The 27548-nt window shown below is 39.0% G+C and overlaps 1 protein-coding gene across 1 annotated transcript; it reads right to left on the bottom strand.

The window, feature by feature from the left end:
* Positions 1-22001: 22001 nt before the first annotated feature.
* On the bottom strand, positions 22002-23637 carry LOC4340648 (U-box domain-containing protein 21). Its single transcript, XM_015788248.3, has one exon. The coding sequence runs from the start codon at positions 23541-23543 to the stop codon at positions 22182-22184; it is 1362 nt and encodes a 453-aa protein (XP_015643734.1). The 5' UTR covers positions 23544-23637; the 3' UTR covers positions 22002-22181.
* Positions 23638-27548: the final 3911 nt, after the last annotated feature.

Below are 27548 nucleotides of genomic sequence, written 5' to 3'. Positions count from 1 at the left end.
CCAGACATATATGTGTGCATAGATTCATTAATATCTATATAAATATAAACAATGCTATAAAGTCTTGTAACCTGATACGGAGGTAGTAGCTACGTGTAACTGTCATGAACACCTCTAATAAAGCATGAACACGTACCCCTCTAATTAAAACCTGGGAGATATATGTGTTCCAAAAGAGAGGTCTAAACCACATAACGTCATGAGCATGTTTGGCTAGACTTTAAAGCAAGTCAATTACGAGCGGAGACCGGAGAAAATCTTTACACGTACGGCAGAGAGAATAATCCACAGAGAAGAGACCAAATTCTAAACTCCAACGTGAATGTGCTCATGCTAATATATGGGTGCAGTATATTTAGTCTCTGACCAGAAATTCATCCATATTCTTGTTGTACATCCTGTTGAATTTGAAGTCAAAGGAAACCTAATATTAAGAGATGCATGCATGCCCTGGTTAATTAGTTGCTGCCTACGTAACATATGCAAACATGCGTGTCCACTTCCAAAAAGTTTCCTGCTTCTACTTTTTATATTTTATCTGGATAACTTAATTAACTCACTTCTTTTAGCGAACGATTGGCCTATAACGTATGAATATTTGTCTCCCTAGATTTGCTGTTGGGACACCAACAGTTGCATGCAATTCACTGGGTATGTATGGTCTTTAATTAATTTGGGAAACTAGTTTAAGCCTCGAAATCATACTTGGCCACATTACAATCTGAAGGAGGATATGTATGTGTACTACTGGTCCACATATACAAGATATGCACGTTTCTCGTAGATATTAATTCATTTCGAGTAATGTAATTAAATGGGGGTTGGTCCTCGCTTAAAATAATAATAATATTTCGCTACGGCAAGGAACTAGCTAACATTTTTAAGTGTTAAGTAGCGATTCTTTCGTTTTAAATTATTTATCGTTATAGCTTTATCCTATATTAAACGCTTTTATCTCCGACCATCATTTTTTTATAAATTCATGTAAATTATATTTTATATAAATATTTCTTATATTGAATCTGAAAATATAATTTTTATGATGAATTAAAATATAAATCTTATGATCTTAAGATAGTTGGTATTTTAAAAATATAAGGTCAAAGGTACTTATAAATATTTAACTTAGATAAAACTAGAATGACACCATATTTTCAAATGGCGAGGGAGTACGTCTGAGAATAAGAAACTTCTCTAGTATCTAATGAATATTTGTCTCAAAATAAGTTTATTTTTATCCTCTACCATACCCTCGATCGATCCACAAATCGAGAGTTTTATTCTTCAATATATCTTACCTACACATTTGCCAATACTAGCTACTAATTTCTTATCAATGAGAGGTATTTTGGATTTTCCTTCTATACTAATTTATTCCTTCAATATAACTGAACTTATTTTTGGATGAATGGAGTAGCTAATTTAAGTTGAGGATAGACGAGCTAGCTGATTCGACCATAGTATATCTCTGAAGTTAAGTATTACTCCCTCCATTCCAAATTGATCTACATATTTCATAGGTACACTAAGACTAAGAAAAACTAATAACTCTCTCATACTATATTTATTCTAGCAACAAACTTGATGCATGTACCATCCCCACTATTTTCTAGCCAATAGCAAATCAAGATATTGCATATGGGTTATAAATACCTGTGTGCATGGGTGCATGCATCAATATCCATTTACTCCAATGCATAAATAACGAATAGTCTTAATAAATAAACACAAATATGTAGATCATTTAGGAATAACTTAAAAAAACAATATGTAGATCAATTTGGAATGGATGGAGTATGTCTGAAACTACCATTAGTTTCACAGAATCAAGTAGCAGCTGCAGGCGGCAGGAAGCTAGCAATGCAGCATCCGCGTAGCTGCCTAGCTTAACTAGCTCATTAACATCCATGCGTGCATGCTGAATTCCGAATTCCCGTCAAATTCTCAGACTTGCGGCCCCGGTCCACACGTAACACATATGCATGACGATCGATCGATCACTATGCAAGCTCGCATTCAAGAAGCATCAGCAGCAGCTACCTAAGCTTAAATTAATTAGCCATAAACCCAACCCAAATCCCATTCCCTATATATATAACCGTGTCTATAGCACTTGAAATCACATCAACTCGATCGATCGATCTCACTGCCAAAGTTGAGCTCTCTGCATTCAGAAGCAGCATCAGAACTCAGAAGCTTAGCTAATTTCTGCTCACTGTTCACTCTCTTCTGAATTCTGAGCTGGACACATGGTGATGATGAGGCAGCCAAGGATTGTCGTGTTGGTGATCTTGGCGGCGATCATGGCGCTCCTCGTCGCGTCGAGCTCGGCTCGGCCGCTGGGCGGCGGCAGCGGCGGCGTCGTCTCCGGCGAGTCGATCCTGCAGCTTCTCCGGCGAGTATACCTGCAGCAGTTGGGGTCAGGGGCATCGTGCGGGACGAACAGCTCCAACGGCGGCTGCCCGCCTCCATCGGGGAGTTAATTGAAGTGGGGCCCACCTGTCATTCGCATAGATGGCTAGTACATAAGGATATGGTGGTTTATGTACTCAATTAACCACTTGATTATTAGTAGTTGGATTAAATTCATATTGGTTTATAGTTTATTAATATATATCCATGTTGATTTAATTTCCCCATGAATGGGGGTGGCAAATTGTAAGGAATGACGACAGAGGTTTAAATAAATGGAAGCTATGTACTATACAATTGTCTTATCGATCATAGATGTTAGCAAACAGTAGTTTATTGTTATGGTTTATGGAAGATGGGACTTTAAAATGCATCAGGTTTTTAATTATGGGATTTCAGAATTTGCCACCGACCGATGCACAGTGACTTTGACCCGGCCAATTAACGACAATGGTTCTATAGAAAAACAAAAAAACCTGGATTAATGGGAAGGACACAACGAATAAGAAAGTGGTGGGATGGCATGAGCAGACCTGCGACGCAATCACCATAAGGGTGTGCGTTCAATGCCCCTTTTCCCAACCCACGTGCCTCGTTTTTCATGCGTACGTTTTTTAAACTGCTAGACGGTGTGTTTTTTTAAAAAAAAGTTTCTATACGAAAGTTGTTTAAAAAAATCAAATTAATCCTTTTTTTAAAAAAAATATCAAATACTTAATTAATCACGTGCTAATAGATTGCTCTGTCTGTGTGCACTGTAGCCAACACACCTGTCTTTTTGCAAAGTACCGAGACTAGCTTAAGTCTGTGTTTAGATTCAAGGGTGAAAAGTTTTGGCATGTCACATCGGATATGCGGATACACAGTTGAAGTATTAAACGTTGACTAATAAAAATAAATTACAGATTTCGCCTGTAAAATGCCTGACGAATTTATTAAGCCTAATTAATCCGTCATTAGAAAATATTTACTGTAGCACCGTATTGTCAGATCATGAAACAATTAGGCTTAAAAGATTCGTCTCGCAATTTACACGTAATCTGTGTAATTACTTTTTTTTGCCTATATTTAATACTCTATGTATGTATCCAAATATTCGATGTGATAAGGTAAAAATTTTACCAAAAGATTTAAACAGGCCCTAAGTTTTTATGGATAAGAAAATTTATTTCGGTCTTTGCTTTAGAAGTGCTAACCAATTATTACAGAAGTTACTATATGAACGTCTGCAAATTATAAAATCAAAACTTGATTAAAAATAAGAAAGCTAGCTACTATGGAGGGGCGAAGGATGTTAGATTAGCCGATTAGCCGAAAAATGGTTATAGATTTAATGACATAAATTAACCTTACCTTTTCAGGGTAAGAAAAGATAGAAAAAATGTCTCAAGCCGATATCTGAGAACCAAGCGTTACAGCGTTAAAGTATAAGCCCCGCGGCCATTGCTTCTCCACAAGACTCATACCAGGCTATACCACCTTACAGATATACGCATACATCTATGGTTAGTGAAAATCTACATAACCATTGTTTTTCCCATGGCTTAAAAGTTGTATGTAGTTCTTATCTTTCTTTAACCGAAAACAGGATCTCGAAAATCAACGGTCGGAGGGTAACTGAGCTGTAAATCTGTCATTTGTCTATATCTTCCTACCATTATAGCCATCAAAGCCAATCTGACGTCAAGGACGCTCCCACCAAACCTCCAATGTAATATCTCCAAGAAGGTCAAGACATCGTAGATGTTGACGTCTCTATTCCGGATATCCGGAACTAGTTTTTCCCTAGAGAGTCCACTCTAAAGTACCAAGGTAAGGGAGGAGGTGCCAGTGATATAGCTTCCAGGAAGGTGCGTGGCACCCACAGGCATCACCGATGCTGTTGTTGGTGCTCCCCATGTTGACGGCCCCAGCCCCAGCCCTAAATCTACAATGACCTTCTCCTCGGTGTCGAATAGCATCAACGGATTTCCCAAGCATAACGACGGTGGGAGGTGGCTATCGATGAGGCGCTCGAACCTCCGTGGTCTAGATCCATTCATCCAAATGGTCCAACAATGGAGGAGACACGCATCGATGGAGGAGACACCGCTACCCCCATCTCCACACTATCTCCAATGCACCAACCGATCACCTCGCCTTATCGAGTAGATCGGTGTTGGAGACATGTCGGCTTCCCGTGCCTCCATATCACCCGCGTTAGAATACGAATGCCCTCGGTCAACCCCGCCGCCACATTGCTTGCTCGCTGCGTGGCTTGCTCCAGTGGCGAAAAGGGCAAAGAGGGAGACGAGGGGGAAGCATAATGGAGGGAGTAGTATGTAATGCACAGCTTAATTTTCGGGTAAAATATACATGGACCTTTTCATTTGCAAAACTGGACTATCAATCTATATGTTTGATTATTACATAGTATCCAGGAAGCAATGTAATTTGACTTGTTAACACTAAAATATAATATACATTTGCCTTCCAGTGCATTTAAAAACTGTAAACATTCGCTTTAATTATTTTGTCTATTTTGTATCTCCACCATCAAACAAAAAGTTAGTTAAAATTTAAAATATGTTTTGCTAATTTAGTTGCTTCTTTTTCCAATAACAAATTATAATACTTGATTAACAATGTGGTGTATTTTACTTATATACATGTGGGCGCATCTAGACACTTCTAGAAAAACTTTTAGTTTTTTCAGGCGGCCAAAAACCATGGTTCCAGGCAGGGGAACGGTCCTCCTGGAAGCAAACGACTGCAAAGCTCAGTCACCCACCAACAAAAATCATCGCCGCAAACAAAAAAAAAATCGCTGCCACCGGGGGTGGGGGGCGCCGCCGCCACTGCCCTCCCTCCGGCCAAATCTGGGAGGGAGGGAACCGCCGCTACCGCCACCGCCCTCCCCCGTCCTCCCTCCGGTCGGATCTGGAAGGGAGGGAACCGCCAGTGCCGCCACCGCCCTCCCCCGGCCTCCCTCCGGCCAGATCTGGAAGGGAGGGAACCGATGCCGCCGCCACTGCCCTCCCCCGCCCTCCCTCCGGCCAGATCTGGGAGGGAGGGAACAGCCACCGCCGCCATTGCCCTCCCTCCGGCCGGATCTAGGAGGGAAGGAACCGCCGCCGCCGCCACCTCTCCTCCCCCTTCCCCCATTCGGCCGGATCTGGGAGGGAGGGTGTGCGCCGCCGCTGGGGGTGGGGGCGCGCCGTGTGTGCGGGGATGGGGGCCGCCGACGACGACCCCGCGCCTCACCGACCCCGCCGCCGCCGACCCCACGCCATCACCGGTTCCCGCTGCCCACGCCGCCGGTTGCTGAGAGGAGAGGTGAGGTGAGGGAGAGAGGAGAGCTGAGTGAGGGAGAGAGGAGAGCTGAGAGGTGAGGGAGAGAGGAGAGCTGGGACTTAGAAAAAATCTGGGCTGTTGTTGTGTCATTTTATATCCATGCCGATTTTTGCAGGCGGACCACGTAAAGCCTGTAAAAAATAAAGGGTATTTTTGCAAGCGTACCGCTTAATTGGTCCGCCTGCAAAAATAGATTTTCGCAGGCGGACAACGAGTTTTAACCCGATTTATATTTTTGCAATCAGCCATTTAGCTTCGATGACTATACCCGCCTGCGAAAAAAAATAACCAACATTGGCAGAGAGCATGGTTCTGGTATGCCGTGTGCGGTGGTCCATCCATAGAAACCAACCCAAGGTCCAGGTACGGTCAAAAGAGAAAAAACTACCGTGAAGATATAAAGAGAAGAAAACACCACGCTATTAATATATCATCCTGCATTTTTAATAAATTTTTATACTGTATACATGCTATATTTACGATACATTAAAAAATACAAATCAAATTATCATCGATCTGCATAAAAAAAATCTTAGACACGCTGCTGACTATATATATATATATATATATATATAATATATATATATATATATATATATATATATAACACACTTTAGTCGATGGCCAATGGCTAGGCACGCATGTGGGTATATATGAAGCAAGCCGTTAGTTTAACTCATATAATTCTCAGTGCCGGTCCTATGATTTTGTGGATACAAGGCGAACTCATTGTGATGGGCCCTCTCAGCTATATATATATATATATATATATATATAATTTTATGATATATATATAGACGCTAATTTTACTTGCAAAACGAAAACAAATATATCCATATATTAAATTTAACATGTCTGGTAATTATCAAGAAACAAAGTCGACCAAAATAACAATATATTTGTAACTTGGAACTAATATCATTATTCATTAACTTAATGAAGAATAGAACCCCATCATATCCATTGCTTCCAATGAAAAGATACTTTTTCGGGCATTTCTTGATACAAAATCATTAAGAACGGTATTAAGATCAATAGTGTTCAGGATATCCTTCTCGATTGAGCACATACCCAAGCCATTTAACCTTTCATACGACATAGCTGATCTCAAATAGTTCTTAAACAACTTTAATTTTGAGAAACTTCTTTCAGCTAAAGCTACCGTCACAGGTACAGTTAAGAGAATTCGATAGGCAACTGAAACATTCGGATAGAAATCTGCATCCATAACAAACTTCAGAATCTCAGGCGCGGACATTGAAAAATCTGACAAACTCGCTTGCAACACGTTTAATTCTGAATAAAAATCATTGATCTCAACATTGGATGAGGTACTAAACTACTAGTATTAGGTGTTGGCCCCCCACCATTATGGGCCTCCACCGTCATGGGCCCCCGGCGGTCGCCTCGGCTGTATAGGGCCAAGGCCGGCCCTGCTAATTCTCTTTTTATTTTTATAGGGTTACACTAAATTTAATTCTCGTTTTACATCTAGGCCAGCAAAGCACAATATATAGTTGTTTGTTTTCACTCAATATTATCCTTCACAAATAACGCAACAAAAGAGAAAAATGGATGTTGGATGAATAGCCGAAGGATAAATATTTTATTTTTAAAAAAGTGATAAGACATAAGAGAATGCATACCACTAATCAGCTCTAACTGAAGTCATGAACCTGACAACAAACACAGGCCGGACATATATAGACTTGTAACAAGCTTTGGATGGTCAAAGTCCATGCAAGTGGCCGGCAACGAATGTAGCGTGCAAAATGTAGGACAGACGTGTAGTCATCCTACTACTTTCGATTGATTAGGAGAAAGAAATTATTGAGAAGTCCAAATTAAGATCAACACTACTAAAAGTAGGAAATTGAAGTCAAGTAGTCAAAATAGGCATGGTCGCACCTCGTTTCCCCTCCAACCTGGCAAAGAGGTAGGAGTATCACAAGCAAATAAATCCACTTGATCACCACTTTTTTTAAGTTAAATTTCAAATCGTATTCCACTACCCATCAATCATCAGTTCCAATTAATAACCGTTTAGGTTATTGATCACCGCCAAAATCTACTTCTCCCTCCGTTTTATATTATAAATCGTTTTCACTTTAGTCAAAGGTAAACTATTTTAAATTTAATCAAAGAGTAATATTTTTAACCCGAGACAATATATTACGAAAATATATTCAATTATCAATTCAATGAAACTAATTTGTTGTTATAAATATTGCTATATTTATCTTAAAAAACTTAGTCAAATTTAAATTAGTCAAATTTAAAGTAGTTTGATTTTGACCAAAGTCGAAATGACTTATGATCTGAAACGGGGGAGTAGAACATATTTCCATAATGGTGTAAAATAAGTATATTTTAATCTTGAGGGAATATTCTGTCATGTACTTCTTTTTTTCTTCTAAATTTAATATAAATAACTAAAAAATCTGAAAAAAAAATCGATAATATGAAGTATAGTGACATCTGAAGGATCAAATCAGTTTCCCATGGTAAAAAGACCACTATGAAGTATACGACGCACAATACATTCTGCAGCCGCAAGTACTTATAACTTAGGCAAGATCTATCAATCGATCGATTCTTGTGACGACTTAATTGTATTATGATTTTTCGTCGCCGTTGAAATTAGAGACCCTGAAAACCGTGTGGACGAACACGAATTGAATATATGTACGATCGATGGACGACGACGACGGATTTGCAACAAACCTGTCAAAACTCAGGAAACTACACTAAACTCTCTCGCTCGTTGTCCGCATGCTACTCAAATAGTTATAAAAAAATCTAAAAATAATTCAACAAGATATATTAATATGTGATAGACCAATCCACAAATATGTAAGGTAAAATTTAACTTCCACATGTCGCAATGAAAAAAAAATCAAATTTAGCTACGGTGGTGTTCTTTTCTTCTGAAGATGAAGATTAAGTTTTTTACACAAAACAAGGTGGTATTAATGTATGATTGATTAAGTTTTAATTATTACAAACTTGAAAAATAGATTAATATGATATTTTAGAGCAACTTTCATATAGAAAGTTTTCGCACGAAATACACTGTTTAGCAGTTTGAAAAGCGTGCCACAAAAATCTTAATCTTAATCCAACTCTTATTGGAGAAAAGCACGGGACGAGTATACACTAACTAGCTGTAGTTTAATTTGTTTTTTTAAGAAATTAAATTTTATTACATGTGTGCGTACAATTTTTTTTTATTTTTATTTTTTTCATAACCAATTGAGCGATATGCAAATATAGAAGGAACATTCCTGGAGAGCTTAAAATCCAGTCTCTCGAAACTCAAAGATTCCGACCAAACTGAGCTGAATTTCGCCCGGTCGCACACGTTAGAGCGGCTGGCCGGCCGCAGCAGCTTATAGCATGCATTCAACAGATCGATCAACGCATGCATGCGTGCATTTGCTTGGAGCTTTCGCCAAAAACCAAAGCTCAAGTCCACGCCATGCATGCGAAAATGCAATTTATATGCAACTCCAAATAGTCTAGTTACGTTGCTAGCTATATATATGCTCACCTATATATACGCATGTATGCCCCAAACCTAAAGTATATACATACAACACATCCATCTCTGCATCTACATTGTCCATTTGATCGATATTATTCTTGCTTAGAACATCTCATAATCTCATCCATGGCGAGATCGGCGGCGGCGGCGATGCTCATGCTGTCGTTGCTGCTGCTGGGCTCGAGCCGCAGCTGGCCGCCGGTTGCCGCCGCGGCGAGGCCGCTGCTGCAGGGTGACGGCGGCGAGGTGGTGGCGCCGCCGGCCGGCGGCGGCGTCGGGGTCCTCGTGCTGCTGTCGTCGTCGCCGTCGCTGCGGCACTGGCTGCCGGTGCTGGAGATGAAGCAGGGCGCGTCGTGTCAAACGAATGATCCCAACAACGTTAACTGCCCACCCAAGCCGCCAAAGTAATCAATTCAAGAGGGAGATCGATAGCGAGACGTGCACAGTTAATTAATTAATTCTACCGCTGTGCTGCACTGGAATAATATGCTGGAGAAAAATTCATTTCGTTTTTTTAAATCAAGATGGAGCAAATTTCCTTTTTTTTAGTGTACTGTGTCCCTTTTATTTTGTTGATGTTAATTCATTTCTTAATAAATACTACCATCTCTGTTTTGTTTTTCTATTTGGCGTTGGTTTGTTTGTTCAAAATTAATAAATTTGGAGGGAGCAGATGCAAGTAATTGTTTGGTTTGCAATATTATAAGAAGTTTGTTTATGATTGGTGGTTGTAAATCGTTGGCACATCTGATACGACGACTGATATATTGTACTCTGACAAGAAGTCCTTACGGTTTGCTGTTAGTAAAAGGTTCTACAAGAACAGGGGATTAATTATCTGTTTAATTAAGAACTGCTCGGGTTCACGACTTCATGCAAGAAAAGGAAAAATCCAAAGAAAATGTGAAAAAAAAAATCTGACACGTGTACAGACCTGTTGTATCCAGATCACTTTCATGCAGAATTTGTTCCAAGAAAACGCAGATGTTGTTTAAAATCCAAATTTGTGTGCGAGCCGTTTGCAAAGCCCAGAATATAATACGGAGTAGGACTTCAAAATTTTGAAGTTGGAATATATCTTGTGTCAAAACCAAATCCACAGAAATTAATTAATTGATGCATTCATTAAAGCTTTGTACTGCTAGGAAAATGTACTCTTTCTCTTTCTCAGTGACAGAGCTAGAAAACTTTTACGTATATATTGGGAGCTTATATATTTTTCACAATTTACATACTTCCTCTTCCGTTTCATATTAGAAGTGGCTTTAACTATTTCTGCTAGTCAAAAAGTTTAGCTAAATTTAGAAAAATATATAGCAATATTTTCGACACAAAACAAACATGTTATCAAAATAAATTCAATATTAGTAACGTTGTTAAATTTTTCTATATATTTGATAAGTTTAACTAGAAAAAGTCAAAGCGACATAATATGAAACGAAGGGAATAATATTTTTTAAAATTATAATGGGATTATGGGGCTAGGCATAGGGCTTGAAACGAAGGGAGTAATATTTTTTAAAATTATAATGGGATTATGTGGCTAGGCATAGGCTTCAGCTCTAGCCACCCTATGCCTGTTACAGCCCCCTGCTCTTTCTGTAGTAGTGTTGACAGTACGGGCTTCATATCCCTCACAACCTCATATTCCTCAATGTTTCATTATTTCCCAACAACCTCTTGCCGAATATATACCGGCCAGTCACCATCACACAGGGATAAAAACCGACCAGAACTACTCAGATTTCGTGTTTATTTTGGTCATTTGTTTTGGCTGGCTTGAGGTGACAAATCGCTGGGTAGGTAAATTAATTGGTCAAATTAAAAAAAAAACTGAATTTTGATTTGTTGGGTAAAATTTATCCAAACTTCACTGGTTTTGAACAGTTTCAATGAAGAAGACAAAATGGCTTAATTAGTGTAAAATCAAAGTGTTTTTATTATTATTATGTGATGAACAATTGGCATCTGAGATTATTGGTTTTGATATTTGGAATTTATTTGCGAAGTGGTTTTGAAAATGATTGGATTTTACAGGTGATCTACAAGAACTGCTGGATATGTGGTCCGGTCAGACCGGGCATGTGCTGCCGGTCAGACCGGCTTGTATTGTGCGGTCAGACCGGCGCAGCCCACGGTCTGACTGGCCGACGCTGTGTCGGTTTCGGTTTCGAGTTGTTTATTTGGATATCCGTGATTGTTTTATATTTATAGCTTCTAGATGGATACTATGCGTATGTAATACTGTTGTTTGCTACTAATGAGTCAAGTTGGAGATAGCTTGGTCTCAGAATATGGTTTCTTTGTTTGATTCATGTGTAGGTGATTTGATGCCTCGAGAGAGTATTGCTGGTGATGGATCAGGAGTCAGCTTGGGGATAAGACGACGTCCATGGTGGTCAGAGATCATGCGGGATATTTAGGCTAGAGTTCAATGCACATGGTTGGTGAAGATTATATATGGCATACGATGGAGGTATTGTGTGCGTATGGGATGCGGAGTCGAATTTGGAAGGAGTCCAAATTTGGTATGATTGGAGTTTGTAAAGTTTATTTCTTGTACGGGAAGGTTTCATAGGTGGATTAGGACTTCTAGTATGAGTTTGGTTCGTGGCTTTAGGCTGCCTACCTCATGTATAAATAGAGAGGGAGCGTGAGGCTTCCCTGTATCGCTTTTGAGAGCATTGAGTTGATAGTTGAGTTAGGGTTTTGAGTTTAGTCGAGATTTTCGTGAGAAGTGATGTTGTTGCACTTTGTAACACAGAGAGAAGTAATAAAGTTGTCATCTACTTTAAGAGTTCTTCGATTTGTGTTTGCTCGGTTCGGCGGTCTAACCGACGACATACCGGCGATCAGACCGGCGGCATACCTGTGGTCAGACCGGCGACGGTGTCAGGCGACTTCAGACACAGCTGCTGATCTTGGCGGTTCGACCGAACGTTCCACTTCGATCAGACCAACGATATACAGGCGGTCAGACCTCATCTACTTCGGTCAGATCGTGATCCGTCGAATTTGAGGGTAACCTTTTATTCCGCAAAAAGTTGGATTTTTGGGTATACCAACCATGCACCCTCTCTGGTTGGCTTAGTTCTTGTGTTTCGATCCTATGATTAGGAGTGGTATTCAATTACCGAACGGTCTACCCTCTCCAGTATCCAAGCAATTGGCTGTTGTGTGGAGGAATCCGGTGAGTGGATGGCAAAGAGATGAGCAAGGAAATACAGCACGGAGGAGTGGCTAACCATACAAATGACGCAGTTAATTTGTGCATATAAGGAGCGAAGATATGTAGTGGAAACTATACTTTTGATGAAAACTTGTAAACTCCCATTGGGTGCAAAATATACGGCTAAGATCATGGCCACCTATTCTAAATTTTCCCTATGATCATATACATGATTGAAAACAACTTGGCTGGAGGCTGTGTCATTGGCAGCAAGGTTAGGGCACCCGCTGTCACGGTTTTAAGCAATTTTAAAGATGTGTAACTAAATGGCAATATGATGGTTATTATTCGTTCCAAATACTCCCTCTGTTTCAAAATGTTTGACACCGTTGACTTTTTAGTACGTGTTTAACCATTCGTCTTATTCAAAAAATTTAAGTAATTATGTATTCTTTTCATATTATTTGATTCATTGTTAAATATACTTTCATGTACACATATAGTTTTACATATTTCACAATTTTTTTTAATAAGGCGAACGGTGTCAAACATTTTGAAACGGAGGGAGTAGAATTTTCCTCATTTCCTAGGTCCTCCTTTCTGCTTGGCCATCTTTATGCCAAAGTAGAACTTCTCCTTTTTTGGGGGGAAAAAAGAGACTTTATTGTAGAGGTCCCAACACGGCCAGGAGCCAGACTTTGGCATACAAGTAGTACTTCAATGACCAATATGATGGCTTGTCTTGGCAAATTGGAGGATCCAAAATAGCATCAGATTCCAAAACATGTTTAGAGTTCTGCATCGCTCCACCAATCACTGCCTTCTTTCAAAATTTCTTACCTTTCATTTTTCCTATATATTGTTTGGTCAAACAAAATGTGGTCGGTCAATGATATATATCGTCCTTAACTATCTTGTTCAATTAATTAGTTTCACCTTATAATTAATTATGTGGTATCATAATAAGTCAATAATCCTCTGAAAGTTTTATTTGGGGACATTTTTCATCTTAGCTAGATGGTGCCCTCTTCCTTTTAACCACGTCAATACTCGGCTTGTGAGTCAGTGCGAAAACTTTATTTACAAAGAGGAAAAGAGATGGCATGCTCTGAATTGTTGTCATAAATCTTTCTTCGTCTTAATTTACTTCATATAAGAGCTGCATTATATATAAACTCAACAAACAAGCATTATAGTTTGTTTTACCAACAGGATAGAGAGAGATATGAGCTTCAGTCCAACAGTCTAGATGGTCCAAGGGACTAATTAGCAAGAAGGAAGAATGAGAAAAAAAAAACATATTGTAGGAATGAAAAAACAAACAAAGTCTATCAGGTGAGGATAAATGGTAGCGAAAGTCAAACATTGAAAAAGAAAAAAAGGGTGTAAATTTCACAGAATTACATATACTAGGGCTAAATTATCGCAAAACTACAGATTTAAGGTAATGTATCATAAAACTATAGATTTAATAATAAATTTATCACAAAATTACATGTTTAAGGCTAAGTATTACAAAACAATAAACTTAATAATAAAATTATCACAAAACTACATATTTTGGTGTTTAAATCCTTAGGTCTAATATTATGTTTAAGTTATAGAAGTCCAAATGTTGTTATTAAATTGGTATAAAACCTATAACTCTGTGATAACTTTGTTACTAAATATGTAGTCTTGCAATATTACACCTTAAATATGTAGTTATGTGATAAATTTAGTGTTAAATATGTAGTTTTATGATAATTTGACTAAAGTATCTGTAGTTTTGTGAAATTTTACTCAAAAGAAATGCAGAATGAAAATTAACCCCCAAGAAAAGAGACAAGAGTCCGTTAGTTTGACAAGGGTCTTCAACGAAAACTGAAAAAACAAGTCGAAAATCGTAATATTATTCTCTCAAAAAGGCTTTTACGTACTCTTGTCTCCACCCCACGTATTTATTTCCAATATTTTCCAAAATGATGAATATTACTGGAACAAAGAGTCTTACTTCTATATATAGGAATCCTATCCCTTTAGAAATACACAAGTATCCCTAATAATATCTCAATCCTTCTCAAACATAAGTTCAATTCAAACTTGACCTCTCCCATACCAATACACCACGTATGCCATATTGAAACAACACCTCTAAATGATTTTTTTAACCCAAGTATTCCCCATAATCTCATTGGCTATTTTGAACTCAACTTCTTCAAAGTTTATTCCTCGTCGCCGGCAAAGCTTATTTGGCTTCAACCAACACCTACATAAGAAATAAAGAAATTATCTCCTAGCACAAGTTCATTCTCAGCTTGACTACAATTATCATAAACACAATTATTTAACTCATATGCAATGATTAGAAACCATAAACATCGGAATTCAAAACAAAACTCTCAAATCCATTCTAAATCCAACTTTAATAAGGGGTCTACTAGTCCGGGTGCCCCCATGACTAGTCGTCTGATGTCCCATGCACCATGCACCAGGCATACTACGCTCGGAAAGATTGTCGGACCAACCTCTACGTCGATCATAAAAACCTAAGTCACCTGGTAGTTTGACCAACCAAATTGCCGGTCTAACCACCAGGCCCTAATCTTACTGCGGGCTTCACTCTGGCTAGACCATTAAATCTTTGGCACTTACCAATTTAAACACCAGTTCACAACCATCCCACAAGCCAACATCTCAGCCAATTGTTCATCACTAATCATTACCATGATTTCACAGATATGAAACTTTGGAGTAATAATGATCATGTATATGTTTGAGCATGGGTTGATTATTTTATAAGACCAAAGGAAGAGATAGAAAGTTACAAACTTAAGAGACATCAGTGTACTTTTCTAAGAATCGGGTCATAGTGGATACAACATGTGGTTGACCATACGAATCGATGTGTATTTCCATTAAAACTTTGGTATCTTCAGAGCTTCCACCCTTTGAGGGTTTAATTTGCCCCATAATTTATGTGAATAAATTTCATAAAACTACAGATACCTTGCACGAACTATCACAAAATTACAGATTTAAGAACTTAATGTTTCACAAAACTACAGATTCAGTGTCTTCGTTTATCACAAAACTACAGGTATTTTGCACAATATATCACAAAACTACAAATTTAAGAACTTGTTTCACAAAACTATAAATTTAATATCTTTATTTATCACAAAACTACAGGTTTAGTGTTTTCATTATCACAAAACTATAGGTTTTAGCATTTTTATAACCTGTAGTTTTGTGATAATGGAGACACTAAATCTATAGTTTTGTGATAAATGAAGACACTAAATGTGTAGTTCTATGATAAACGAATACACTAAATATATAGTTATGTGAAACAAGTTGTTAAATCTTTAGTTTTGTGATAGATTGTATAAAATACCTGTAGTTTTGTGATACAAGAAAACACTAAATCTGTAGTTTTGTGAAACAAGCTCTTAAACATGTAGTTTTTTTTGATAAATTGTGTAAAATACATGTAGTTTTGTGAAATTTACTCTTTATAAGTCATGTGCGACAAGAAGGTGGAACTAGCTAGGCCTTAGGCCACCTGGGCCATGGCCCAAAGCCTGACTCAAAGAAATTTAATTGGAGTTTATTTCACTGTCCTATTTAAAATCTGACCAAGTTTGTAGTGAGCCGTCCTCAAGCTTAGCCCAAACCTACGTCCACCCTTGTGAGCCTCGCATATATATATGTTTCCGCCATTACAGACTTGTTCTTTTAAATGCAATGGTCTATGATATCTAAACGTCTATCTTGATTCCTTATCATTGATTTCATTTGGATGTTGGAGTTCCACCTCCAAAGGCTTGTCTCATGGACATAGGTTAAGCGTAGAATTTTTTTAGCAGAGAATTTCGGTGAGACATGCATGATATACAAACTAAAAACAGAGTAGATCTAAAACAAGGGATGAAATATATGTGAAAAATAAAAACCGGTAGGAAAAAGATGTTCACCCAGACGTACTTTACTTTATTAAATTATATAGTGAAAACATAATATGAGGAACAGGATGTCCACTCAAACTTCGCTTTGTTTTTATTCAGGTATCCTCTCCAGTCATTTTTTACCACAAAGTATAGCTACTCTAGTTGGAGAAGGGCAAACATGTAAAAGCCCTCCGACCTATAAATTCTACTCCCTCCGTTTCACAAAATATATATATCTAGATTCATTAACATCAATATGAATGTAGGAAATGCTAGAATGACTTACATTGTGAAACGGAGGAAGTACTTCTCTTCGGATTGTCCTGCAGCTGAACTTATTAACTAAAAACCTAATTTGTTAGCAGAGAATTTTAGTGAGACATGATGTCACATTCAGTTAGAACAAATTGTACATGCTTGCATACGGCCAGCTCCAACAGCCAGAGATTGTTGAACTAATCCGTTTGCATAGGTCGAGGAATGGCTCTGAGTGGTCTAGTGGTCCCAAACTTCCAAACCTAACATGTGGGACAGTATGCATACATACAAATCCTAAAAATATATCCCACAGCTTTTACTTGATTTCAGTCACTTTTTCTACGTTTCTTTCGGATTTCTCTATTTCCTACTCTTCCAAGTAGATAATATATTATTTTTAATCCTAAATTACAATGTAAGAATTGGAACTTATAATATAATTATAGAACGTAACTACACAGCTAGTGGTAGCTGGTTTGTCTAAACTAGCTACCACTCCATATATGATAGGCACTATCCACCTATACTTCAAATACAATTTTATCTAAAACTGCTCATCCGATCTATAATCCGATTACACTATTGTGTTTATAACAATTAAATCTTTATAATAAGATCTCACATGATTATATTTTGATGAAAAAATATAAATTACTTTTATAATATATCTAAACTACTTTTAGATTTCACTAAGTTACTTCTTAGACATATATAAAAGTAATTCAATAAAGCCTAAAAGTAATTTACATTATACTATAGAAGTAACTTATAACAAAAACAAAAAGAAAGTAACTTCTATAATATATGTTAATTACTTTAAAACTTTATTGAATTTACTTTTATATGTTTAAGAAGTAACTTAGTGAAATCTAAAAGTAATTTAGATATATTATAAAAGTAATTTGTGATTTTTTACCAAAATATAATCATGTGAGATCTTGTTGTAAAGATTTAATTGTTATGAACACAACGGTGTAATCGGATCGTAGATCGGATGAGTAGTTTAAGAGAAAATTATATTTAAAGCATAGATGGTAGGAATATTTTTTCTGCTTGCTTGATCAATTAGTACTATAGTAAAAGAAGATTCTTCAAGACACATATCTGGACAATGGCTGATCGTATCTGGACAATGGCTAGCGTCGCTCATTATGACTAAATCGAGAGCGCTCTCGATTTAGATTTTGCGATAATTATAGTGTAATTTTTAAAATTTACATTGTATAATTATACTGTAAGTATAGGTTATTTGCAGTATAAAAACAATTTAACTGGATTTTTTAAATGCAGCGCCACAAATATAGCTACTAGTTATGACTTTTTTTGAATAAAATTGATCATGTATAGATTATAGTGTCATATCTTATGGAACAAAAGTTCAAAATAAATTTTCAAAAAAAATCATTCCAAAAAGTGCCTAAATCACGAAATTCGTAAATCTCGGAGGTACTAAAATTACCGAAATTTTCACCACAATCGAAAGTGCAAACCCTGGTCCCATGGAGAGGTGGTTATCTTGCTGACGCAGTCGAGCATTTGTTGGTTGTTGTGAAGTCGGAGCTGCTTGATCGGGCCAGTGTGGTAAGCTCGATAACGATAACCCTCAACTGCTTTCGTTTTGGCGATATGGTAAGGGGTTGGAGGTGCAGCAATCATGTTTGCTTTCTGTGGTGCTGTAGTGTTAAAGTTGTGACGGAATCGGAGCTATTGCACCAAAGTGGTGAGCTGGACAACGATAACACATGACTCCTTTGCTTTGGCATCATTGGAGGGTAATCTAGCTTTTGAGAGTCTTGGGCGAAAGCTCAGCCTGGTCTTTGAGCAAGGTCGACGATATCGATGCCTGCGGGTATCGTTTCCTCCTTGGAGGTGTCATCACGGTGACTCTCTCTTCCTTCGGGTAAAAATTTAGTGTGGTTCCTGGACGGACGTTGGTAGCGGCTTTGTCGTTGTTTTCCTCCTTGAGGCTTCGCTTAGAAGGTCCTGCTCCACAGTCGAACATTTAGGTGGTTTTGAGACTCTCGCTATGAGATGTTGGAGCTGCTTATTTATAGTGGTGAACTTGACAATGATAATTAGTGTTGGGTCGTAACAATTGTGGCACCGCAAGTTATTTTGTTTTTCCCTTTCTACATAGGTTTTTACCCTTTTTTTTAATTAGCCGTGCAATAGTATTATTTTCGGCCTGATTTTTTAAGTAAACAAGACAGCTCCTTTTTCCTGTTAATATAAAACAGGAACTACTCTCGAGGTTCACCTCGAAAAGAAAAAAAAGGTAGTAGCTACTGGCCAAGAAATGCAACGGCGAAGACGACGAGACCTGTAGCGATCTGATGGCGATCGGTAGTGGTCGGCTGGTCAGCGTGCCGGTCCATGGGGTTAATTAGATCGAGAAAAGTACGCAGTACCACACGCTACCCTGCAAATATATCTCTGCAACTATCACAACAGCATCACGAGAGCCAACGACGACGACGTGGAGGAGGAAGACGAAGACCTGTTAGCTTGGTCGACTACTTCTCCACCAATTCAACGTACCATTCTCTTCCAGTAGCTGTCGCCTGTCATGGTTTAGGTGATCACAGGCTGGACGGTGATGCATGGCTTTGGACTTTGGTTAGGCTTCGAAATGGAAGAGGATTAATTTCGCCGTCGTCGAGTAATTAATTATTAAGCAAATTTCGCAAATCGATATGTATTTTGATCATATTATCGTAAAACTATATATTTATATATTTAGATGTTATATCGTAAAACTAAAAATTTAACACAAGACTTATTACAAAACTACAGATTTAATATCAAAAATCACAAAACTATAGATTTAATACTAGAGTTATCACAAAACTATAGATGTCACTATAGATGTCTGTAGTTTAAATCCTTATCACTAATGTTATGTTAGAGTGATAAATATTGTTGTTTTGCACTTAACATGGTATAAGACATATAGTTTTCTCATAATTTTAAAACTAAATATCTAGTTTAATGATTGTCCATCCTAAAATTTGTATTTCTTCGATAAAATTGATTCTAAATCTTTAGCTTTGTGATAACTTTATCAAAATTTATGTAGTGTTGTGAAATTTACTCTTAATTATTTTTGGTCGACGGTGTGAGAATGGGCTGAATGGTGGTCCAGCGATGTCGTATTAGAACAAGTTTAATAGTATAGCCAACTACTAATTAACTTCAAGTCATCTATAGTCAATTTAAGTGCAGGTACAATAGCAGACTATAAGCCAGCTGCAAACATATTGTAATTAAGGAGATAAATGAGGAGAGAGAAGAGCAGCGGGCTACAGATTTGTAGCCAGCTGTATTACAGACTCCAAGACGCAGTGTGTATGACAGGTGGGACCAGTTATTGATAGTGTAGTATGTAACTATTGTACGAATGAGCTATTAGATTGGCTATGGATGAATTAGAGCTAGTAGTTGGCTATACTATTAAACTTGCTCTAATAGCTAATTCATACAATAGGTACCTATAAACATATGCTACATTAATTATTTGGTCCCACCTGTCATACACATATTGTATCTTGTAGTCCGTGCTGCAGCTGGCTATAAATTTATAGCCCACTGCTTTTCTCTTACATTTTTATCTTCTCGATATGTGTTTATAGTTGGCTTAGAGCAGGTACAATAGCATACTATTAGCCAGCTATAAGCATATTTTAATGAGATAAAAGATGAGAGAGAAGAGCAGCGGGCTACAGATCTGTAGCCAGCTGCAGCACGGACTCCAAGACGCAGTGTGTGCATAATATGTGGGACCATATATTAATAGTATAGTAAGCAACTATTATATGAATTGGCTATTAGATTGACTATAGATGAATTGGAACTAGTAGTGGGCTATACTATTAAACTTGCTATTATAGTCTGCTACTCCCTCGGTTTCGGTTATAAGACGTTTTGACTTTGGTCTGTTTTAAGTTTGAAAAAGTTTACAGAGAAATATAGTAATATTTATAATACTAAATTCGTTTCATCAAATCAATAATTAAATATATTTTTATAATAAGTTTGTCTTGGTTAAAAATATTACTACTCTTTTTTCTGCAAACTTAATCAAATTTAAAGTAGTTTAACTTTGACTAAAATCAAAATGTCTTATAACCTAAAACGTAGGGAGTATTATACCTGCTCTTAGGCCCTGTTTAGATTCACCTCAAAAATTTTTACCCTGTCATATCGAACGTTTGAACACCTGCATAAAGTATTAAATATAGGCTAAAAAATAAATAATTGCACAGATTGCAACTAATTTGCGAGACGAATATTTTAAGCCTGATTGCTCCATGATTTGACAATGTGATTCTACTGTAAACATTTGCTAATGACGTATTAATTAGGCTTAATAAATTCGTCTCGCGGATTACTGACGGATTCTGTAATTAGCTTTTTTATTAGTACCCGAATACTCCATGTGACACCCTATATAATAACTGATGTGACATGACAAAACTTTACACCCCTGGATCTATACACTCCCTTAGTGCCGTCTATGTGCACTGTACTCGTGTTCGTCTGGTCATGTAAAAAAACATAAATATTAGAGAAGGAACTAATATCAAATAATTAAAATAGGTGAGACTTTAAATCTAAATCGTCTAGTCCACCACCTTTGAAGCTAGCCGGAAGACCCTCTCTGGTCAGGTCGTGTACAAATCAGCAACCTCTTCTCCTTCCTTTGGTCAGAATGTACTAGCGATAGTGCAGTGGAATGCCGCGAAAAGCTATGGCTTTACAGCACGAAAGGTGAGCTGAGGCCTGAGGCGATGAGTTTAATTTCCTGTTTGATTTGTGAAACGTGTGCAAAAGCCCACGGAATCGCAGCACCTGGATAGCGTTTAGGCCGGGTTTAGTTACAAAATTTTTCATCGAACTTTTAAATTTTTCATCACATTAAAATTTTCATACACACATAAACTTTCAACTTTTTCATCACATCGTTCCAATTTCAACCAAACTTTCTATTTTAGCGTGAACTAAAAACACCATGCATTTGCTCCAGTGGATTCGGTCAGACTCGATGAGTTCCTGTGTTCGTTTATGTGACTCAAAACGAAGACGTCTTGATCAAATTGTTCTTGTTTTGCTATCGACATTCATGAATTAATGTAATTTCGCAAACACGGCCGAATTTAAAACTCTCAAGGACAGATACAGACTTTGCGTCTAGCTCTTCAGTTCACTTGCTTAATTAATTACCTTTTGAATTTCGTGCCATCTTGCCTAGCGCTCACATGTCCTTCAAAACACAGGAACTCGATCGGACCTGCTACCAACATCAAATTCACATTCATATACTCAAAATCATGAAATAAGCACCAAGATGTCGCAAGAATTAATAAGAAAAAAAATCTTTGTTTCTCCTGTGTGTTGTTGATTTCTGTGTGTATAAGAATGTTCAATTACAGTGTCAAAAAAAATTCCCTGTGTCCTAAAACTACCATGCCTGTATGTTTTATCCACACATCTAACTCTCAAAAAGAAAAATCTACAAAAATCAACTTTGATCAGAAATTCAGAATGGCCTCTTGAGACCCTTGAAATCCACTGTCTCGATGCATTCGACGCTGCCTCGCGACCCGTTGAGCATCTTGAGCAGCTCGCTGGCGCGCTCCTTGGTGACGCCGGCGCAGCCCACCTGGAGCAGCAGCAGCAGCTTCTGGAACGCGCCGACGCGGAGCGCCTCGGCGCGGCACGGCGCGGCGCCGGCGCCGGCGCGGCAGAGGCGCCAGAGCGCGGACACGGCGAAGTCCGTCGCCATGTCGGACACCCGGAACATCTTCTTGACGAGCACCGGGACGGTCAGCGCGTGCGCGCGCGCGGACTCGACGCCGGCGTCGGCGCACAGGGCGGCGTCGAGCACGGCCAGGGCCTTCTCGCTCGTCCCCTTGTCGGCGTCCACGAGGAGCTCCACGGCGGCGGGGACCACGCCGAGCTCCGCGAAGCGCGCGGCGGCGCGGTCGCCGGAGGAGACGAGGTAGTAGGCCGTGACGAGGGCGGCCTTGGTGGCCTGCGAGGAGACGGGGCTCGTGACGAGGCCGACGAGCGCGTCGCACATGCCGTGGGCCCTCGCGATGGCCTCCAGGGCGTGGCGGTCGCCGGAGGAGGCGAGCTCGCGGAGCACGACGGCGGCGCTGACCCGCGCGGCGAGCTCGCCGCCGTGGGAGAGCAGCGAGGCGAGCGACTTGAGCGACGGCGGCGAGGCAATGCAGCTGCGGCACTCCTCGTCGAGCGGGAAGAACACCGTGAGCGCGGCGAGGATCTCCCCGAGCGCGCCGGCGACGGCGCCCTCGACGACGGGCTCCTCCCCGGCGAGCAGCCCGAACGCGGACGACAGCGCGTGCGCCGCGCCCGCGCCGGCGAGGCACCGCCGGTTCCGCTCGCTCTCCCTCCCGAGCGCCCTGGCCGTTGCGGCCGCGGCGCCGCACGCCGCCGCGTCGCCCCGCCTCGCCGCGGCGGACACCCCGGCTACCACCTCCTCGGCGTCGTCCTCGCCGACGGGCACCCTGGGCGTGGGCACCCGCTCCACCCCGCGCGCCCGGTTCGCCACGCACCAGTCCTGGATCATCCGCCGCGTCGCGTGGTTGGGCACCAGGTCGGCGAGCCTCACCGGCCGGCCGGTCACCGGACACGTGTCGTGCCCCCTCGCCAGCCACCCTTCCACGCTCTCCCGATCGTACGTGATCCCCGTCGGCGCCGTCACCGGGTCCCTCATCATCTCAAGCGAGATCGGGCACACGAAGTTCGCCGGCACCGACACCTCCACCTCCGCATCGTCGCCGCCTCTCGCCGCCGACTTCCTCCCCCGTCTCAGCAACGATATCTCTGGCATCAGCCTCCCGGCCACCCTCGTCGCGCGAGACATCGGCAAAACCATACCTATTTGCCAAATTAACGAAAAACGAATCCGTGCGACTTGAGGATGTAGAGTTTGAAGAAGTTCGTAGTAGTTTTTGTGTGTGTGTGAGGTTGTGGAAGGAAGTGAGGGGGGAAGAAAGGATATATAGGTTGGGGGAAGAGTGCACGTTAATTTGTTGTTACGTACGCGGGGTTTGAAAGGGTGGATTGACCCTTGTTTATTTTGGTTGGGGTTGGGTTTGGGTCAGTGTGTTTGAATGTTGACCGTTGAATGGCTTGGGTCTGAACGGGAGAAGCGAGCCGAGCCGACGACTCGGCTCGGCCGAGCAGAGCAGCAGCGTGACGGCCGCGTCGGGATCGGAGGTAGACCGGTATATCGAGGGGAATCCGGTCTGCGGCTGGATTTCGCTGTCAAGCCCGCTAGTGCCACACGAAAATTGTTTTCCACCTGTTAATTGTGTTCATTTTTTTTCATTTTTTTGAAAAAATATAGGTCCTCTGTATTGTTTTTTTTCTGAAAATGAGTCTTAAACATAAAGATAGTACTTTTTTGAAAGACAAATAAGTTCTTAGATTTTGAATTAATATAAAACTATTATTTTCTAATAAACATATTTTTTGTGATTAGACAGAAGACGCACATACACACCACACTCACAAACCCATAGGTACATCTCCTATCACTCATAGAGATGGAGACCAACAATACATAACTAGCCCTACTATCTGTGAGGAGTACTCCCTCCGTTTCACAATGTTAGTCATTCTAGTGTTTCTCATATTTATATTGATGTTAATGAATCTAGATATACTCCCTCCAGTTTCATTTTAATTGACGCTTTAAACAATGACACGCTCTACAACATACACCTTTGACCTTATTTTCTATTATAATATATATAATAAATAAATGCATGTTTACTTTTATTATAGTGTTTTGAAAGACAAATCTATATATGTTTTTATAGTTTCTTTAAACTAAATATTTTTAAAGTTATTATTGGTCAAAGTTATAAAAGTTTAACCTTAATCTTGTCTAAAACGTCAATTAATATAACTAGAGAGAGTATATATCTATTTAGACTCATTAATATCAATATGAATGTGGGAAATACTGTGAAACGAAGGAAGTATGATATAAATCCTGATGGGTGAAGTATTACCGTCATACATCCATTAACACACCACAAAATGGTTACAGTAAAGAACAAAATCTGATTAATTACTTTGTCTAAAAGTTATCTTAAAATGTACTCTTCTGAAGAAAAAACTCGATTCCAACAGTATTATTTCGATGTCGGACTCGGAGAGGCCAACATTTTTTTTTTTTTTGCTAAAAAAAAAGCGGCGGAGCTGTCGGTGCGACCGCATTGGCTCGACCCGGTTGGTCGGTCACATCCCCGCCACAATTAATCCCAAAAAATCGCAGCTTCATTAAAGTAAGTAAACAGCAAGCTGGCCGAAAGAATATTCCTTAACCAAGAAGGTTAGTAGCGCTGATCTGGAGCCTAACCACGAACAGCTTTTGTCCATCGTGAACGAATGCGTTGTTCATCATCGACCAACTCCATATATTAAGTTGTCCAAAAAAAACTCCATATATTAAGAAAGTTCTTGTTTGTATTGTGTCACTCCATAAAAAAAATTGTATTAACGTTATAGCAAGTACAATAGCAGGCTACAAATCAACTATAAACAAATGTGGAAGAGATAGAGAGAGAAAAAGAAAAAAAAAATTAAGATACAGATTTGTAGTCAACTGTAATATGGACTACAAAATATTATGTATATGAGAAGTGAGACCATATATTAATGTTATAATAGACGTTTATAAATAATTATTGTATGAATGAGTTGTTCGATTGACTTAAAGGTAATTTGGAGCTAATAGGCTACGGTATTAAACTTGCTCTTATGGACTTCGTCACCGTGTTTGTTCGTATTCCCACACGTCATGTTCTGGTTGGCTAGAGTGTGGAAAGTGGAAACACACGTTACACGTACGTGATAAACTAGGACGATGTGCTAATTGGCGATTAATTAAGTTAGACGATTCCAGCGTCATGATTCACGAGTCGTTGATTTGTTTTTAAAAAAAGAAGACAAACGATGGAATTTGAGAGCTTCTTGCTTTTCAGTACGTTTTAGGACAGGCAATCCTTCATGAGTAGAAATTATTTTTTTGGGTAGGCTCTCGCTTATGGTCAAGAAAAGACATACTCTTTCAGTCCTATTTTAAGCACATCGTTCGTTTTATTTAAAAACTTTTTAAAAATAATTAAAAAAAATATAGGTCATGCATAAGATATTATTCATGTTTTATCATGTAATAACAATTAAAAAGTTGGACACGAAAACTTATGGTTGCGCTTAAAATGGGACGGATAGAGTATACGATTGTCTCATCTTATAATCTTATAGTCGTCATGTGCCTCTACATTGAGAACATCCTGACTTGTTTATACATGGCATATTTTGACCATTAAAACATTTTCTACAACAGCTGGCTTTTATCTTTTGGATGAAAATGAAATAGTTTTTCTCACCTTGAAAAAATAATATGCTATAATTTGGATGACTAATCTTCTATTAGTCCAGACACAAATACTAATATGCATAATTTTTTCTTGAAAATTAATAAGAGCATGTGTCATGGTTTCTAATATATACTAAATTATAAGGCCTATAATTTTTACACGGTCTTTAATAACATACTTTGATCATCAATTTATTTCATGTTATGGTCTCAACAAATATGAAATTAGCATCACATGAAAGTACTTTAAAATAAATATGAATCTAGTGATATAACATATATAATACTTAGTACTCCCTCCGTCTCATAATATAGCCGTCTCATAATATAGGATATTTTGGATGGATTTGACACATCCTAGTGCAACGGTCTGTTCAAATTCATTACACTAGGATTTGTCATATCCATCTAAAATCCCTTATATTATGGGACGAAGGGAGTATATATATATAGTTAGTATAATTATTGGTCAAAAGTTACCGAGATTGAATGACGCCATATAATTTAGGACGGATTGAGTAATACAGATGACCAGAAATTGTTGCTCACTTAGGCTGCGTTCGTTTGTGTGAGATAGGGTGAGAAAACACCTTGTTTTCCGCACACACGCTTCCCAAACTAGTAAACGGTGTGTTTTTTGCAAAAATTTTCTATAGAAAAGTTGCTTTAAAAATCATATTAATCCATTTTTAAAATTTAAAATAGTTAATACTCAATTAATCATGCGCTAATAGCTCACCTCATTTTGCGTATCTTCTCAATCTTCCCGATCTCCTTATCCTCAAACTCACCCTTATTCCTTCTCAACTGGAGACCTCGGTTGAGCTCTCTAACCAATTGTTTCAGTTCTTTGGTGGTAATTTGGCTCACAAATACTTGTCCATGCCATTAATATTATATTTGAACTTGTGAGTAGAAATGTATTTTCGCTTGCTCTACCATATGTGTTTGAGTTTATTGAACATCATTTGGTCAATAATCATAATACCTGGTGGTATTTTCCTCTGCGTTTGGATAGTTTGGAAGCAGTTTCTAAGAAATATATATTTGTTTTCATATTCACGCCCGATCATATATGATCTTATTTGTACTCGAAATATAATCCGTATTTATTTTCGTATCCAAGTTATTCTTATTCGTTTCTTATCCAGCTAGAAATATGATAATGGAATATGGTACGAGAGCATTATTAAACCGTATCCGCTCCATTTTCTCTGGTGTCCTATCATATATGTATTGACAAAAAGGCCGCTGAGCATCCGAGCTGCACCGCTACTGGACGAGCAGCCAAAAACGGACAGATTAACGCACAACTGCGGACGATCCAAGGATCAAAAGACTGGACTAAATCAACGTCCACTAGCAATTATACTCCAGTGGACGGATCCATCAATCAACATACGCACCGTTCGTCGTCCACCCAAAACCGCCACCACCTAGCACCAGCATACTAGCATATTCCAAAATCGAATTAATGCCTTGATAGTT

This window comes from Oryza sativa, chromosome 6 (genome assembly GCF_034140825.1).
Source record: "Oryza sativa Japonica Group chromosome 6, ASM3414082v1".
In the NCBI taxonomy this organism is placed as follows: Eukaryota; Viridiplantae; Streptophyta; class Magnoliopsida; order Poales; family Poaceae; genus Oryza; species Oryza sativa.
Note: the sequence above shows the minus strand (reverse complement) of the source record. Positions and strands in the feature narration are given on the sequence as shown.